The sequence below is a fragment of the Anser brachyrhynchus genome, assembly GCF_964034855.1.
Source record: "Anser brachyrhynchus genome assembly, contig: SCAFFOLD_58, whole genome shotgun sequence".
Lineage (NCBI taxonomy): Eukaryota > Metazoa > Chordata > Aves > Anseriformes > Anatidae > Anser > Anser brachyrhynchus.
In genome coordinates this window covers 40,241-59,173 of record NW_027663732.1, presented here as the reverse complement: position 1 = coordinate 59,173, position 18,933 = coordinate 40,241, and the positions used below count along the sequence as shown (strand labels likewise).

Below are 18,933 nucleotides of genomic sequence, written 5' to 3'. Positions count from 1 at the left end.
TTTAATGGAGATTCAAAGAATTTCATTTGCTCCTCCGTTTATGGACAATGAGCTGAAGGAACAGGTACAGCACGTTAGCCTGGAATGCCTTCCCTCCCAACCAAAGTAAACTGGAGCTGTAACTAACACAAGCAGAAACAAGGCTTCCACGTTTTCAGCTGAATAAAGTTCCAACAAAATCATCCTCTGGGATTTGAAGCTTACTTCAAATTACATGCCAACAACTCTTTTCCCTGAAAGGTCTTGCCCAGTTCTTACGTCATAGTAAAGTGTGTACCTATAAAATTTACAGTTAACGTCTTCACTTAGTTTGTCCAATTTTTGCATTATCGCTCAGCTGTGTGCTCATTTATAAGTTGATGCATGTATACAAGCTGCTGCTCAAGTCCTACGTCTTGTTTGCAATTCTTTGTTTCCTTGTTGCCAGCCTATTGTAAAGCGGATCCCTGCTGCTACTTGCTCTAGAAGAAAAGGAATCATCGGTTTGGTTACCAAATACCCGCTTCTGGAAACCAGAAGTGTTTTGGTCTCTCTTCCCTTCGAATGACTCCACACCTCTCATCAGATAATGGATTGCTGACCTAGAATCAGAGAACATCCCAAGGTGGAAAGGGCTCACAATAATGAGCGAGTCCAACTCCTGGCTCCACACAGGACCACCCCAAAAGCAGAGCCTATGTCTGAGAGCATTGTTCAAACACTTCTGGACCCCCGTCAGGCTCGGTGCCATGACCATTGCCCTGGGCAGCTGTCCCAGTGCCTGAGCGCCCTCTCAGGGCAGCACCTGAGGTGCACGGGTCTCGGCGGGGCGGCCCGGGAGGGGAGGAGGACGGCGGGGCGAAGCGGCCGCTCCCTCAGAGCTGTCTCCCCGCCGCCTCGCCCGCACGTCGGGGCTTTTTCGTGTCGGGGCTTTTTCGTGTCGCGCCCTCTGGCTCTCGCCGCGGGCGACATGCCGCTCCCCAGCGCGGACAGCTTGCGCGCGGGGCCTGCCCGCGGCGGCGGCGGGAGGGAAACCCCAACCGCAAAGCCCTCCCAGCAGGGAGAGCTCGGGGTGAGGGCCGGTCCGGCACCGACAGTAAAGACACGCCGGAGGAAACGCTCTGCTTTTAGCCGTGAGCACCGCGGCCAGGTTGAAAAGGCGTCACGCTGGAGCTCCGAGTTGGGCGGCGTTCCGAGGCCGTTGTGGCAGTTGTGGAGACGGCCTCGGCTGAGGTGGCGGCTGCTGTCGCTGCTGTCCCCTCTGTCCCCGCTGTTGCCGCTGTTCCCGGCGCCTGGAGACCCCCGGCAGCCCCCTGTGACAGGACCTGTGGCCCCGGGGAGCAGGACCTGTGGCCCCCTGTGCCCGCCGCCTCGTCGGCCATCCCGGCAGCAATCCTGCCAGCACAGAATAGCTCACTGGCTTTACGTGCGTTTCAGGGTAAAGTGACGATTAACTTCTATTTCCTGGCTTGGGTGCTGCTTTATTCTTTAACGGAGCTTCAGGTTTAAAGGTTAAACTCAGTTCTGTCAAGGTTAAACTCAGTTTCGTGAATGGCATCTTGGACAAAATCTTAAGCTGTGATTGACTCTCTGCTTAACAGAGGCCAAACGTGTACCTACTGAGAAGCAGGTCATAGGTGATAAGCCCTCACAAATTAACTTGCTATCACAAAGTGACGCCCAGAAAAAGTGTATTCAAAAGCTAGGCTCATTATAGAATCACAACAAAGCCATCATGACTGGTGCAGTAGACAGTGAGGTAGAGGGTGAGCCCTGGAAAGACAGAAGTAAAGTAGCAGCGAAATGCAGGTACCTTTGTGCACACGAAGCAGAAAAGCGCAGGCAGTAAAGTAATAGTGCTCCATTACTAGCGTGAGCAACAATTATATATAAATCGCAACCATTATCTATTAGATAATAGGTAATAATTAATAGATAATTGCAAAGCTCCAAAAATGCAATAAATAACTGATTCCCCTCAGAGAATGTCATTTGCATTTTTATATTAAAAAGACTCCAGAGTTGTAATGGATTAAAATCCTACGAAAGTGAAAGAAATGGCATCAGCCACTAGTTCTGCAGAAGCTAAAAGTAATACTGATAGAGTTTTGATGGAAATTTTTCCTTTGTGTGTTTAGTTTGGGGATTCCTTTTAAATCATTCATACCAGCAATTTAGTTCTTAAAGGCCGTTTCTTTGAGATTAAGTGACAGGACTTGTACTACTCTTTTCTTCTTGGAATGCTTCTTGGTATTCTTACGTCAGCCAGAACATTTGTCTCTGCCGCAGATGAGAACAATGACCATAGTTAACAAGCCCAAATCTTCAAAGTCTAAAAAGCCATCTTCAAGGCGGTCTGGCAAATCCAAGAAACCGAGTACTAAAAAACCGATGTCACGCACCGCAAACTGGGGCCGGATACCACCTGCAGAAGATTCAAGCCAAGTCTCTGTGGCCCAAGGATGTGGAGGTGCTATTTATTGTAGATCCTCTGAAAAATCTAAGCCTTTTGCCCAAAGAGATCTAAGTAAGTGTGCGCTTTATCCTGCCTCTGTTTTCTTCAAAACAAAAGTAGAAAGTGCAGTTCTTACTTGTTGCACTGATAGAGAACGGGACTACTGTGAATAAAGACTTCCAAAGCGATTCTCCTAAGGCAACTGAAGTGACTGACGTTACAGAAATTAATTTTGATATATTTACAGTCGACAGAGAAATATGGGGAGCATTTTGTAATGCACAGATTCATCCATATCTTTTCTGTTTTGCAAAGAAAAGTGTTTGATTGTTGCTATTCACAGGTTCCATTATTCACAGGTTTTTGAATGCTAAGATTGCTCAGGAAAAGATCTGATATTTGTAGGGGTACCGTCATTCCTAGTTATTTGTTTTTACATTGTCCTTGCATTTATTACCATATAATTTCAAGTCTAAGTTTGTGGTTGAAGTTATAATAAGGAAAAAAGCATATAATAAGGAAAAAATTAAAATGGTTGACTAAACTTTTTTTTCCCAAAACGTTGTGTTGACCAGCCAATTTGAATATGGCGGTATTAAAGGTGTCTGCAATAAGTTTTTCTGTTTTGGATTGTAGCTAGTTCCTCTAGGTGCTCCCGCAGAATAGTATTTTTACTATGCCTATATATACTTTATATATTTACTATACCTATATATACTTAATACCTTTCTTAGAAACAAACAAACAAAATCTCTTTTTAAATATAACTTTCTTGCAGTTGTTAATGATGGAATTGCTCCGCCACAAAGGATTCTTTTTCCACCTGAGAAGATACGTATGGATTGGCAAGAAACACAAAGTGTTGGAGTTGGCCTGTACAATCTTGGCAACACGTGTTTTCTTAATGCTACTCTACAGTGTTTGACCTACACCCCCCCACTTGCCAATTACATGCTTTCTCTTGAGCACAGCCAGTCATGTGAGTACTTTCTAACAGTATTTTAAATCTGTTGGATAGCTGTGAAGGTGAAAGAACAGCAGTGATTCTGTGAGACAAACTTACTTGCCTGATTTTACCTGTAGAAGCTGGCTTTGAGCATTGTATTAGCAGCGGGCTCGGAATAGCATATGGAGTGCGTTTAATGCACCATGTGTTTTTTTTGTTTGTTTGTTTGTTTGTTTTTTTAAAAGGATCTTTTCTTGCTTCATGGGAATAATGAAGTGCATTGGACAGTAATGCATTTAATGAACATTTGGCATTTGGGCTATTTGGGCTTCCTGCTGCTAGAAAGGCAATAAAATTTAGGATGTTGGCATCATAGGTCTTTAGTCTGCACAGCCGAGGTTCCATAATGCACTACAATAAAGGGTCTGTTTGTTGTTGAACCAATTAAAAAAAAAAAAAAAAAAAAAAACCTAGAAAGCAATATGAGCTGTTATGAACACGACTAGATTTTTTTGTGGGACTGAATTAAAATCTAGACTGATTTTGTCCTAAATAAAATGTTGTACTATAAAGTAAATGTTGTACTAAACCTGTATGCTTTTTAGGCTGGTATCTTTGTATCGATACCTAGAAATTTAACTGTTTTCTTCCTGTATATAGAAATCGTTTCAGTTAAGAATCCTGTTGAAAAAAGGAGGGCAGAAGTACTATTACATACATTACTGTAATTTTTCCTTTCTCCCAAAGGACTCGTAGCTCTGTATCATGAAGCTCACCTGACAGCACTGTGCTGAAAATAACCCACATTCTCTTAATGCTGTATCATCAACGTCAAATATTCTTTCCTCATACATTTTGCAACCTGTGGAGTTCACATTCCTGTCAGCCTTTACAAACGTGACTTTGCAGTAGTCTTTTAGATTTCTCATCACAAAATGCACTTGAATACAGGCTTAATGGATATTTTTATTCTATAAAGTTGTGTGAAATGAAATGTTAGGAGGCTGTTGGGACAAGGAGAGTGGATATTGTATCTATAGTTTAAATGTTACTTATATGTTTGTTTGTAGTTATGTCTGTTTCGCTAGACTGGGATGCTTTCTTCTTTCACTCTTCAGGTCGTGAACAAGATTTTTGCATGATGTGCACGATGGAGACTCACATTAACCAGGCCCTGCGTTGCACTGTTGATGCCATCGAGCCTACGCGTGTTATCAATAATCTCAGTCGTAAGTGGCTTCAGATGTGTTTCTTTTTCAGCATCTTGTAATCTTCAAATAATTATTTGATGTGTATAAATGGTTTTAACACTATAAAGAAGAGAGATTTTAGAAACAGGAGAATTACTTCATTTTTAAATGAGGTAAATACTATCATCTTCTTATTTAGGAATAGGACAACATTTCCGTTTTGGCAGTCAAGAAGACGCACACGAGTTCTTGCGCTATACTGTTGATGCTATGCAGGAAGTGTGCTTGAATGGAAGCACCAAGTAAGCATAAACAAATTCACTTTTATACGTTCTCTAGCACCTTTTAGGCCTTTATTTACTATCAAAACTGAAAGTCTAGGTCATCCTTGGTTTTCATAAAACTCTTTGAAGAGTTAACTGTGTGCCTTAAATCTTCTGAGGTCTGATTATAATTTATTTCCAGATTGGACAGATCTTCTCAAGCTACCACCACCATTCATCAAATATTTGGAGGATTTCTAAGATCAAGAGGTACTTTTAAAAATATTCCTGTCCTTAGAACTGATCTGTGTCTTTTGTCGGTAGTAAAGCAGTCTGTAGTTTGTCTGAAGTAGTATCTATCGACAACTTGAATGTGGACAGTTAGTCTCCTTCACGTGTTGTTAAGCATTTATATTTTGCTTCCAGTGAAGTGCTTGAATTGCAAAGCAGTTTCGGATACGTATGAGGCATTTCTTGATATCACTTTGGATGTAAAGGTAGGAGGTTTTGTAAATATAATTCATGATGTTTAAGTACATGTATAACTTTCTAAATTAAACTTGTTTAACTTAAAAAACCAAACCACGTACAATGTTAAAATATAAGAGCTTGGTGGTGGTTAGAAAGTGGATTGGACTTTGTCCTTCTGTGGAACCCCTGTAAATAGTCTCCACGTCTGCATTGGGTTTAAGGGGAAAGAATTTTATTGCTGCACAAAGTATAATACTGTCACACTTCTTTGTTGTTCTACCTCAATATACATCTAATTGTTAGACTGCTGGATTTGTTGCCAGTATTGATGACAAAGCACACTATAGATGCTGTCTGCGTTACTGGAAAATGATTTGTTTCAAAGTAGAATGACTTCCAGGTGAGGTAAACGCTGAGCATGCTCTTTCTGCCTCCTTCTTGACAGTGCTCATAGTAGATCGCTTAAGTATGTATTAGTCAGGTTCTCTTATAAACTCCTAGTGCGTCTCTGGAATTTTGAATTTACAGTGACTTTACGCTCTTCTTTCTCGCTCCTCTAGGCGGTTTCATCTGTTACCAGAGCTCTAGAACTATTTGTGAAACCTGAAGAGCTGGATGGAGAGAATTGCTATAAATGTAGCGAGTAAGATCATTACTAATTATGTCTTAATACTAGATATTAGTTTTATATATTACATGACTTAGAGCGTAAGTTATCCTTTAACTTCATTTAGAAATAAGGAGACGCAGCTTTGTTGTTGTTGTTGTTGTTGCTTCATTTCGTAGTAGTGGTGAGCTGAAGCAAGGAGCTATGGAGAATGATTTGGAGTGGAAGGCAGCAGCAGGTTCCTGCAGGTCCCAGCGTTCACTGTGAAACAAAGTTAGATTGAGTGTCAGGGAATGTGAGCTGGCTCCGTGGTAATGAATGTTAGCAGCCTGTGCTGGCTCACTAAACAGCGTCTTGCACAGCTCTTGAACTGTGAAACCTGTCGATGTGGACTAATGCCTGAAATGAGCTCCCTTAAGCCTAACCCGTGCACAGGGAAAGCCTATTGAGTTCAGGCGCTCTCTGTGCTGATCAATATGTAAGATGTTTCTACGTATGTGAGAAACAATTGAACATTTGCATAAGATGGTTTGGCAAAACAAGCTGTTAGTCAAACATCCCCTCAGAAAAGCACAGAGTGCCCGGCTCAGTTCTGTAGGATTCATGCCTGACCCCTCTAAATGAAAAATGCAGTATCCACTTCTTGTTGTCGGATACTAAGGAAATTAGGGTGTCGAATCAAGAGCGTCCAATAGGTTATTAAAGCAATTTAATCCCAGGTTCGTCTTGGCCTGCGGATCCTAGAAAGCAACATGCAGCGTATTCAGGATTCTCATAACTGATGTCTGAGGAAGAGAAAGAACTGTAATAGCACCTCACATCTGAATTGCATGGTCTTTCCTTAATGTGCTCTTTGAGGTGTGATCGGTTCAGTCACACTTAAAGCCAGAATTTTCTGTCTTTTTGTGAGCTTAAAAGGAAAGGCCTTGCACATGTACAGTACTTTTTCCATTGCTGATAACTGTTATTAGTCTTATATATAACTCATTTTTAATATTTTTTGTTTATATTTTATAACTCCCTGGTAATACGCTTTCATGAGAGATTCCTGTTCCCGCTGTGCTCTGAGTTGTTGGTAAAACTTACCTTCTTCTCTGTATTAACAAACGTGACATGCAGTGCATGGGTTTATGAAAAGAAAAAACCAAACATATGATGCAAGTAAATATCATTCAAATAGCATAAGCATGCGTGAGACATTAAAAGGAGTTTGTTTTGGGGGCGAAAAAGAAGATGCTTTCAAACACTTGTCTCTGCTTGTTTTTAAGGTGTAAAAAGATGGTTCCTGCATCCAAGAGATTTACCGTACACCGTTCTTCCAACGTTCTCACAATATCACTGAAAAGATTTGCAGATTTCACAGGTGGAAAGATCAACAAGGTATATTAAGAATATACCTTAAGAATATAGAGAAATGGTCTGCTTTTATTTTCATTTTCTCTTTTTTTCACTTTTCTTTTAATATCAGTAAAGTTCCTGCTTGACAAGAAGCATAAACTTTCCTCTGAGAAGGCTAATTCATCAGGAAACAGTTGTCTGCAACTTCTAGTATTAAACGTTGCTTATGGGAAGACTTATTTTTAGTGAATCAAGAGATATATTCATATAATTCCAGTCTCTGTTTTTTGGAAGTGTTTTTCTCTGGCTAGTCTGCGAAGTACTCTGATATAATTTTTCTATCTTCTTGGTCTCTCTTTAGGAGGTAAAATATCCTGAATATTTGGACCTCCGAGCCTACATGTCTCAATCAAGTGGAGAACCACTCCTCTATGCCTTATATGCGGTGCTGGTGCATCATGGAATCAACTGTCGCACAGGACACTATGTATGCTACATGAAGGTAGAAGTCAACATCATTTCTAACAGGGTAAAAGGTTGTGCTGGCAAACCAGTTAAAGTGTTACTAGTAGTACTGTTTCTAGGCAAAAAGATTTTTTTGAATAAATGAAATAATCCCAAACTTGAAAATGGGATCTTGTATAAAATCTTAAGCTGTGATTGACTCTCTGCTTAAGAGAGGCCAAACGTGTACCTACTGAGAAGCTAGGTGATAAGTGTTTTTGTACACTTATAAGTGGTCATTTTGTAAAGAGACTGCTGAAAAATCTGAACACTGCTGCTGCAGAACTCTGAATGGGGGGCTAGCAACTGTTTTAACTGATCTGGAATCTTGAGTTTACTTTTCAGTGGACAGGAGGAGAGTCTCTCAAGGCAAACAGAAATAACACCCGATACTCATGTCAACATAAATTTATGCTCAGAGTGTAGGTGTAGGAACAGCGTCGGTATGTATATGGAACATCGGGAGAGGAAACTATATCGGTATTTACAGCTTTTCTACTTCCTTGTCAGAGAGATGTTATCTCCAAATTAGAAATTGATGTATTTTGAATAAGGGCTGGTGGATCGGATTTATTCTTACTAGTGTTAATATTTGCTCTTGAATAGTACTTAATATCTGGTAACGCATCAATCAATCGTCAAAAATAAACTTAAAAATGTGTAAGGCTTATCTCGTTGGTCGATACAAAGACCAAGGTCTTTTCTCTTTTCTCTTTTTTTTTTTTTCCCAGTATTGTTTTTCTGTTTTCCTTCTCACTGCAGTCTTGATTTTGTTTCTTGTCCCTTAAGTATGTTTTCAATGTGTTGTTGAAACATTTTCCCTTTCAATCCGAAAAAAGGAGCTGTCACTGGTGTCTGCAAGTTGAAGACTGGAGCTTATCCGAAAATCACTGAGCCCAAGAGCTGTCACCTTAGTCTTCCAATAGGACGGGGATGTCTTCATTTCTCAGTTAAATGCATTTTTCAGGTTTGTGTATTATTTTCTCAGGAACGGAAAGTGTGCGCACAATTTGCCAGTTGTGGGACTAGGAGTTCTCTTATTTCCTGTGCTTTGTTTAACCTGTCTTAAGTTTAATGGATAGCAATCAAGGTGTACTAGAAATCTGAAAACACTTTATGCTTTGTTCTCTCAGTCATTTTGGTATAACAAACTAGCTTATGGTTTAAACCCTCCATTAGGTTAGCATTTTCCCTAAACGTAACAAGTCCCTGTGTGCTACAGGAAGACAGTAACAAAAAATTAAGTATAGATATTCATCCTGTCATTATTCAGCTTCTGCCTATGGACACACAATTACGCTTATTTAAAGCGGTATCCTCTTGAAACCTAATCAGCATGTTAGAAAGGACTTAGTTATCGGCTTTTGTCCTGGAGGGCTGAGGTTTGGTCTGTTTTGTTTTACATTCAGCATTTCCTTTTCTAGCTTCCATTCCCCTGTTGTTTTGCATGAGGAAAACATGCAGCTTTACAAAGTAGAACGGAAAGAGATGCTTTTCAGTCTAACTTTTCAGTTTTTTGTAGGAGTTTTAAATGTGGTGGGTGCAAAACAGCATAAGTACTGCTGCCAAAGTTATATTCAAACAAGTATTTCTTGGAGAAGCAGAAGAAGCCCAGGGAGAAATAAATTTACAAACATGCTCTTCATGCTCTCCTTTCCCAAGATTTCTCTGAGATATAGCCCATAGTCTGTGGGTTTTGAGGTATGTGGTTCCCAGGAGTGAAAAGGAGGGCCAAACAGCTCTCCTCTCGGATCTCAACGTGCCAGGGCTTTAGTGTACTGCCACTTATGGCTCCGCTTTTCACCTGGAAAAAGCGACCTCATGCTGTAAACTGAGGAGCCCTGCAATTGTTCTACTTGTTGTTCACTTGTGGTCACTTTGAAAAATACCAGCTAAATTACTGGCAAGACTGCACCCGTTCTTAAAAACAAACAACCCCCCCAAATCATCTGTTTTCCTCTTACAGGTAATTGAAGTAATCCCCAAAGAAGACAGTTCACTATCCATAGGCAAGTTTTATTTTTAAACATTTTCTACATTTTATACCTAGCCACAACTTAACAACCAGTTAACAGTTGGTGACAATCCTGTTCAGTGTTGAAAATGTCATTCTGGCATAGGAAACAAAGGACTTCATCTTCTTGCTTTACAGCTGAATGTCTTCTACATAATGTTTGGAGAAGTGAAATCTTGCAAGAGGTTTTCAAAAATTCTGCCCGGTTTGGATGATGAAGTAAATTGCCATAGTCAGTAGATTCTGGCACTGACAAGTTCCTTCAAGCTAAAGAGGGAGTGCGATTGTTGCAAAGCATGTCTGTATTTTGAGACAGGGACGACCACAAGTTTTAATCTTAAAATACGACATGGAGGGGAGGCTGGTTGTTCACACATTCTTGCAAACATTAATACAATCTGTCCCATTATCAAGAACAAAATTAGGGACTGAACGGAGGTCTTTCAAATACCAGTGTTGCAAAAATAGACTTTTTATGCTACTAATGTCAAAAGAATCCTGATTGTACTAAACTGTAAGTGTCTCTTCTAGCTGATAAATCAGGAACAGCACAGAAGAAAATGCGTCTGCTCTAATGCTCTTTGGGCTTCGGTGAATTCTCTGGCCAGCAGATGGCGAACTCGCTTTTTCTAAACCAGTCAAAAGTATAGGGAGAAAGTAAATGTCTTGCACACATTACACAAGTCCAGGGCATTGGGATCACTGGGCTACATGAGTGAAAGAGATGCACCCCAACAGTACCCCACTTAGATACGCTGCTTGAAACATAAGCAGGATAGGAGGGCTGTGCAAAGCAATTTTGGTAAATTGAGAAATTCATGTATTTCATCAAGCCTGAAGATACTAATTAGTTTCATGTGGGGGAAGGTCAGTCTTTCAAAGAAAAGAAAAAACGTCTCTTAAGCAGGATTTTCTGAATGGTGGAATCTAATCTGAAAAAAGGCTACTTCAGCAGGTTATTTATTTATTTATTTATTTTTAACTGTATTGAACCTCTCAAGTAAGCTAGGAGCAGACTAGGAACAACTGAGCACTTGTTAGAGTGTGCCTTTTCACCTGGACTCATGTTACTTTGAATAAATTAACAAGGATAGCTAGTGATAATTTGTGATTTAAGGAAATTCCAGATACGTGAGAGAAAGAGCAGCGTTAAAGCAGTTAAATTCCTGCTCTCTCTAATAAGTGCTCTCTCTAGCCAGTTTCTGAACGCTTCTGTTCTGTGGCTAGGATTTGGTCAGCTTGACCACAAGATCACTAGTAAAACAAGGATGCCGTCCAGTCAAACCTTCAAATGAATGTAACTTACCTAAGGTCTACCATTTGCTATCAAAGCAGGTAGCTTTGTCCTAATATTCTGTACAGTTGACCAATTTTAGCACGGAACTGAAATGCAGTCAGTTTAATGGGAGGGCTTTGGAAGCTGCCTTCAACAGTCAGTTCAGCCCTGTAGTCAGAGAGCAGATCAAGCCATGTGCAGGGTTGTGACTTCTCTCTTTAGAAAGAAAACCACTGAGCCAGACAGTTCCATGTTGAGTATCACAACAGGGAATGACATTTCTTCCCTTTGTCTTTCAGATGCAGAGCTTACTGATGGAAGCCTTCAATACTCAGACTAAACCTACCATCAAAACGGACGACCTTTTTACCATCCAAACCAACCATTTTTCCATCAAACCCAACAACTTGGGTTTTGAAACGAAACTGGTAAGCCACAAGTCCTTATTGAATCTATTTTTCAGTGAAAGGGTTTTCTCTGTAACCTGATCATTTAAACTGTTGTGCTTAAAAGAAGGTCACTTGCAAGAGCGGTTATAATCCATGCTAATCCATGCTCCGTGCTGTTCCTTACAGTCAGCACACCAGGTTCCCCCAGTGCGGTAACATGTAAGGGTGGAAGCCTAGGGAACACTCAGGTAATGCTGCTATAGCATACCCTGAAAGCCTCCTCAATGCTCTACAGTTTCTTTAAAAAGTGAATGTTAGTTTAATTTTCCTAGTCACTTTAAGCAATTACTCCACAAGACCTTATTGTTCTCCACAACTCCCTCTTAGAGGTTGTAGCAGCGTGGGGGTTGGTCTTTCTCCCAAGCAGCAAGCAACAGGAGAAGAGGAATTGGCCTCAAGTTTCACCCAGGAAGGCATGGGGTGGATATGAGGAAAAAATTCTTCCCTGAAAGGATTGTGAGTCCTTGGAAGAGGCTGCCCAGGGAAGGAGTTGAATCACCGTCCCTGCAGCTCTGCAAAAGACGTGTAGATGTGGTGCTTGGGGACGTGGTTTAGTGGTAGACTTGGCAGGGCTGGGTTAGCGCTTGGACTTGATGACCTCAGAGCTCTTTTCCAGCCTAAAGGATTTGACAATTCTATGGTAATAAGCACAAGTGCTGAGACACAGAGCTGACCAAGCAAACATAGAGACAAGGACAAGACATGAACCATGAGGATTCTTAACAGAAGAGTAGAGAAAGCAGCTAGAAATAGAAGATCTTTTTAGAAGAGAACTTTCCAAGCTAGAGAAAGAGGAAAGCATATGTGTGTAACTTCAAACTTGAACAAGAAAGGAAAAGCATGCTAAACACTGACAAGAAAAACACAAAGAAATATAAACACCAACACTTCAGACTAAAACTTCAAGAATGATTTGGCATTTGTTATCTTGTTGAGGTTTACGGAAGTTGCCAGAAATATTTTTTTTCTGGGGGTGAATCTGATAAATTATCTTAAATTTAACTGTCACTGACAAACCTGTGAGTCCGAGGAAATAGATACTGAGTGGTGTCCCAGTAGGCAGGAGGGCAGCGGTGGCTGTGTCACCCAGGTGTCACAATGGGCAGCGGTGGCTGTGTCATCCAGGCGTCACAGTGGGGCCGTGACATGGCAGCCCAGTCAGGATAAAAGGCCCCTGGTTGCAGGCAGGCCCCAGTCGGGATGGAAGCCCCTGGCAGCAGGCAGCAGAGGGCAGAGCAGGGCAGGACAGGGAGGTGAGTGCGCGATGGAGCAGGGGCTGAAGTGCAGTGCGAGCCTGAATGGTCCAGGAACCAATGTGGGGAGGAGATGCTTGTGTGCTCATCCCAGTGCAGAGATGATGCCTGGGTGCCTGAGAAGGTGCCCGCGGGACTCAGGAGCTGCTTTCTTGCTTGATGGAAGTTCTTGGCTATGGCAAGAAGAATCTGGGTGCTCCCCAGGCTTCTTAGCTGCTGTGTCCAGATACTCCCTGGGTGTGCAGGGAGATGCTTGGTTTCTCCAAGAAGACAGCTGGGTGATGCAGAGATTTTTTTGGATGTCTCAGGAAGATGGATTGGTGATCCTGGCTGTTTCTTGGTGGCTCCAGAGAAATGCTTGAGTGCTATTTGGGGATGCTTGTGTACCCTAGGAGATGTGGTTGTGTGCCCAAGGGAGAGGCTAGTTTGATCCAGGGTAAAGTTGTGTTTCTCCAGGGAGGATTTTGGGTGCTCCAGGGAGATGGTTGGGTGCTTTTTGTGTGATGCTTGGCTCCAGGGAGATGCTGGAGTGCTGTGGGGAGATGCTTAGTTCCTGCTCTTTGGTATCTGTGTCCCCTGGGGGGGTGCGTGCATGAGCACGGGGACATACTTGAATGACCCTGGTAGGTACTTGTGCAGCCCTCAGAAGCTCTTGGGTGCCAAGGGAGGTGCTTCCCATGTCCAGTGGGATGTTTGTGTGCCCCAGGTGGTGTTTTGGTGCCCTGGGGAGATGCTTGGGTTCTCCAGTCAGATGTAGGACTGTGGTGGGAAGGTTCCTGTGTGAGGTGCAATGAGGTGCTTGGGTATTGCAGGGAGGTGCTTCTGTGCTGCAGGGAGATGCTTGGGTGCCTGGGGCAGAGCTTTGTGTGATTAGGGGATAGATTTTTGTGCTCTAAGGTGCAGCCAAACATTCCCCAGACCATTCCCCATCTTGGGAGCACCCAAGCATCTCCCCAGAGCACCCAACCATATTGTACTAGGAGTACCCAAGCAGCTCCCCAGAGTACACGAGCATGTCCAAGGAGCATTCAGGCACCTCCCTAGAGAAGACATGAACCTCCCTAGGGAAAGAACCAGTCTCCCTTGGGAATACAAGCATCTTCCTGGAGCACTCTCCACGACACCCAAGCCTCTCGCCAAGGAACATAAGCACCTCTTGAAATCACCGAGATTTTCCCCAGGGCACACAAGCCTTGTGTTGGAGTAGACAAGCATCTCCCCAGGACACCTAAGCACTACATTCTACCTGTGAGGCATCATCCAAGAGCATTCCAGCACCTTCCAGGAGATCCCAACATCACCCTGAGCTCACAAGGTTCTGCCGGGCTCAGCCAGGCATCTCTCTGGAGCACCCAAGCATCATTGTAGGGCATCCAAACATGACCCTTTTAAGGACCCAAGCATTTTGGGTAGACCTGTGCGGTGCCAGGGGTTGGACTTGATCATCCTTATGGGTCCCTTCCAACTCGGGCTATTCTATGATTCTATGATTCCCCAGCAGCAGCAAAGCATTTCCCCAGGAACACGGCTATTTCCCTGAGGCACACAAGCATAACCCCCCGAGAACGCAAGCATCTTCCTGGAGAACCCACGCATCTCCCCACAGCACTCAGGCACCCCACTGCAGCATTATTGAAACATCTCCCCAGGGAACCCAAGCACATCCCAAGGTACTTTGACATCCGTCCAGAGCTCCCAAGCAAGTTCTTTCAGCATCTCGGTCGTTCAAAAAGCACCTCTGTGAAGCATGCAGAGACCTCTGTGGAGTACCCTAACTTGTCCCTGGGGTAGGAGAGGTAGATACCCAGGATCCCCAAGCATCACTCTGGTACACCCATCACATCCTTGGTACGCAAAAGCACCTCCCCGTGCTGCACAAGCAATTTGCTGAGGCAGCCAAAGATCTCCCCAGAGCACCCAGTCACCTGCGTGGGATATTCAAAAAGCAAAGCGCGGACAGAAAAGCAAAGCAAAAAAGGTCCAAAAATAAAACAAAGCAATGCAATGAATATGTACCTATAAAAAAAAAAAAAAAAAAAAGGACAAAAAAACCCAAGGAAAGCAGGGCCAGGAAAAGCAAAGTAAAGCATGTCCAGGAAAGGCAAAGCAGTGCAAGGCAGAGCAAAGAAAAGCAGAGCAGAGAAAGTAAAGCAAAGCCATGGCAGGAATACAAAGCAAAGCAAACCAAAGGAAAGCACGGCCTGAAAAAGCATGGTCAGGAAAGGCAACGCAGAGCAAGGCAAAGCGAAGCAGTGCAAAGCGAAGCAGTGTAAACTTGTACAAGGAAAGTCCCAGCAGTGCCAGGAAACGTATAGCAAAGTAAAGAAAGCAGTTTGAGGCAAGGCAAAGCAGAGCAGAGACAGTAAAACCAAGAGGTGCCAGGAATAGGAAGCGAAGCAAAGCACGACAAAAGAAAGTGTGGCCTGAAAAAGCAAAAGAAAACATGGCCAGTGGAGGCAAAGCAGAGCAAGGCAAAGCAAAGCAAAGCAAAGTAGCACGAGGAAAAGCAAAGCATTGCCAGGAAAGACAAAGCAAACAAAGCAAAGCAAAGCAATCTGAGGCAAAGCAAAGCAAAGCAGGGGCAGGAACAGCAGAGGAAAGCAGAGAAGGAAAACCAAAAGTGTGCCCGGAAGAGCAGAGCAGAGCAAAGCAAAGCAGAGCAAGGAAAAACAAAGAGAAGCGAAGCAAATGTAAGGAGCTGGCGGCCAGCCCTCCTGCCGGTTCCCAGTGTCTGCGGGGCAAAGACCGCAAGGCCCTCATGCCGGGTAGAGCTGGCGGCCAGACTCGGACGGTGGCTATACCCTGCTCGCCCGCTCCCCGGCCTCCTTGACACCTCATAGTCCGCCGTGGCAGTGGGCAAGAACCATGTCTTGCTTTACCTGGGTTTATATTTACTTATTTATTGATTGATTGATTGATTTATTGTTGCCTTTCTTCCACTGTACTTATCGTCGTTGAAAACCTCACCCAACACCGTCCCCGGAAGGGTAACTGTGGGGACCGCCTAGCGGCAGGCCACACGGCTGGGGCCACAGAACTGATAATGTCGGGTGGCCAGGCCTGCTGCCCCCACCCTCGAGTTGCGAGGGGACAGTGTCCGGGCTGCGGGGAGGCCCAGCTGTGTGTCTGAGGGTTTATGCGTTCCGAAATATACCGATAGCCTCATCGGCAAAATCGTCGGGACAGTCTGCAAAGAAAGCCTAGCGCAGCACAGGAGAGCAGAGAAATGAAGAGGAAAGCAGAGCAAGGCAAAGCAAAGCAGTGCAAACTGGTACAAGGAAAGTCCCAGCAGTGCCAGGAAACGTAGAGCAGAGTAACGAAAGCAGTTTGAGGCGAGGCAAAGCACAGCAGGAGTAGGAAAAGCAAAGCACAGCAGAGAAGGTAAAGCAAAGCTGTGGCAGGAAAACAAAGCGAAGCAAGACAAAGGAAAGCGTGGCCTGAAAAAGCAGAAGAAAACATGGCCAGTGGAGGCAAAGCAGTGCAAGGCAAAGCAAAGCAGTGCAAACTTGTACAAGGAAAGTCCCAGCAGGGCCAGGAAACGTAGAGCAAAGTAACGAAAGCAGTTTGAGGCAAGGCAAAGCACAGCAGGGGTAGGACAAGCAGAGCAGAGAAAGTAAAACCAAGAGGTGCCAGGAATACAAAGCGAAGCAAGACAAAGGAAAGCGTGGCCTGAAAAAGCATGGCCAGGAAAGGCAACGCAGAGCAAGGCAAAGCGAAGCAGTGCAGACTTGTACAAGGAAAGTCCCAGCAGTGCCAGGAAACATAGAGCAAAGTAAAGAAAGCAATTTGAGGAGGCAAGACAAAGCACAGCAGGGGTAGGAAAAGCAAAGCAGAGCAGAGAAGGTAAAGCAAAGCCGTGGCAAGTATACGAAGCAAAGGAAAACAAAGGAAAGCGTGGCCTGAAAAAGCATGGCCAGCAAAAGCAAAGCGCGGCGAGGAAAACCAAAGCCAAAAGGTCCAAAAATAAAACAAAGCAATGCAATGAATATGTATCTAAAGTAAAAAAAAAAAAAATAAAATAAAATAAAAGGCAAAAAAAACCAACAAGCAAAGCAGGGCCAGGAAAAGCAAAGTAAAGCGTGTCCAGGAAAGGCAAAGCAGTGCAAGGCAGAGCAAAGCAAAGGAAAGTAGCACAAGGAAAAGCAAAGCAGTGCCAGGAAATGTAGAGCAAAAGAAAGAAAGCAGTTTGAGGAGGCAAGGCAAAGCACAGCAGGGGTAGGAAAAGAAAGCAACGTAGAGAAGGAAAAGCAAAGCAGTGCCAGGAATACAAAGCAAAGCAAAACAAAGGAAAGCATGGCCTGAAAAAGCATGGCCCGGAAAGGCAACGCAGAGCAAGGCAAAGCGAAGCAGTGCAAACTCGTACAAGGAAAGTCCCAGCAGGGCCAGGAAACGTAGAGCAAAGTAAAGAAAGCAGTTTGAGGTGAGACAAAGCACAGCAGGGGTAGGAAAAGCAAAGCAGAGCAGAGAAGGTAAAGCAAAGCCGTGGCAGGAATACGAAGCAAAGGAAAACAAAGGAAAGCATGGCCTGAAAAAGCATGGCCAGGAAAGGCAAAGCAGAGCAAGGCAAAGCAAAGCAGTGCAAACTCGTACAAGGAAAGTCCCAGCAGGGCCAGGAAACGTAGAGCAAAGTAACGAAAGCAGTTTGAGGCGAGGCAAAGCAGAGCAGAGAAAGTAGAACCAAGAGGTGCCAGGAATACAAAGCGAAGCGAAGCAAGACAAAGGAAAGCATGGCCTGAAAAAGCATGGCCAGGAAAAGCAAAGCGCGGCCAGGAAGACCAAAGCAAAAAGGTCCAAAAATAAAACAAAGCAATGCAATGAAAATGTATCTATATTAAAATAAAACAAACAAACAAACAAAACAAAAAAACGCAAAAAAAAAGACCAAGCAAAGCAGGGCCAGGAAAAGCAAAGAAAAGCGTGTCCAGGAAAGGCAAAGCGGTGCAAGGCAGAGCAAAGCAAAGGAAAGTAGCACAAGGAAAAGCAAAGCAGGGCCAGGAAATGTAGAGCAAAAGAAAGAAAGCAGTTTGAGGAGGCAAAGCAAAGCACAGCAGGGGTAGGAAAAACAGAGCAGAGCAGAGAAAGTAAAACCAAGAGGTGCCTGGAATAAAAAGCAAAGCAAAACAAAGGAAAGCGTGGCCGGAAAAAGCACGGCCAGGAAAGGCAAAGCAGAGCAAGGCAAAGCAAAGCAGTGCAAACTCGTACAAGGAAAGTCCCAGCAGGGCCAGGAAAGGTAGAGCAAAGTAACGAAAGCAGTTGGAGGCAAGGCAAAGCAGAGCAGAGAAAGTAAAACCTAGAGGTGCCAGGAATACAAAGCGAAGCGAAGCAAGACAAAGGAAAGCGTGGCCTGAAAAAGCAAAAGAAAACATGGCCAGCGGAGGCAAAGCAGAGCAAGGCAAAGCAAAGCAGTGCAAACTCGTACAAGGAAAGTCCCAGCAGTGCCAGGAAACGTAGAGCAAAGTAAAGAAAGCAGTTTGAGGCAAGGCAAAGCACAGCAGGGGTAGGAAAAGCAAAGCAGAGCAGAGAAGGTAAAACCAAGAGGTGCCAAGAATACGAAGCAAAGGAAAACAAAGGAAAGCATGGCCTGAAAAAAGCATGGCCAGGAAAGGCTACGCAGAGCAAGGCAAAGCAAAGCAGTGCAAACTCGAACAAGGAAAGTCCCAGCAGTGCCAGGAAAGGTAGAGCAAAGTAACGAAAGCAGTTTGAGGCAAGGCAAAGCACAGCAGGGGTAGGAAAAGCAAAGCAGAGCAGAGAAGGTAAAGCAAAGCCGTGGCAGGAATACAAAGCAAAGCAAAACAAAGGAAAGCATGGCCTGAAAAAGCAAAAGAAAACATGGCCAGTGGAGGCAAAGCAGAGCAAGGCAAAGCAAAGCAAAGCAAAGCGAAGTAGCACGAGGAAAAGCAAAGCATTGCCAGGAAAGACAAAGCAAACAAAGCAAAGCAAAGCAATCTGAGGCAAAGCACAGCAGGGGCAGGAACAGCAGAGGAAAGTAGAGAAGGAAAACCAAAAGTGTGCCCGGAAGAGCAGAGCAGAGCAAAGCAAAGCAGAGCAAGGAAAAACAAAGAGAAGCGAAGCAAATGTAAGGAGCTGGCGGCCAGCCCTCCTGCCGGTTCCCAGTGTCTGCGGGGCAAAGACCGCAAGGCCCTCATGCTGGGTAGAGCTGGCGGCCAGACTCGGACGGTGGCTGTACC

At 44.0% G+C, this 18,933-nt stretch overlaps 1 protein-coding gene across 1 annotated transcript; it reads left to right on the top strand.

The window, feature by feature from the left end:
• LOC308186892 (ubiquitin carboxyl-terminal hydrolase 42-like) lies at positions 1 to 11,714 on the top strand. The gene is made up of 11 exons (XM_080609049.1): positions 1 to 1,417; positions 2,269 to 2,506; positions 3,213 to 3,413; positions 4,499 to 4,609; positions 4,770 to 4,872; positions 5,036 to 5,103; positions 5,260 to 5,330; positions 5,865 to 5,947; positions 7,180 to 7,291; positions 7,611 to 7,751; positions 8,099 to 11,714. Exons 1-11 carry the CDS (start codon positions 677 to 679, stop codon positions 8,177 to 8,179), a joined length of 1,950 nt encoding a protein of 649 aa, XP_080465175.1. The 5' UTR covers positions 1 to 676; the 3' UTR covers positions 8,180 to 11,714.
• The last annotated feature ends 7,219 nt before the right edge of the window (positions 11,715 to 18,933 follow it).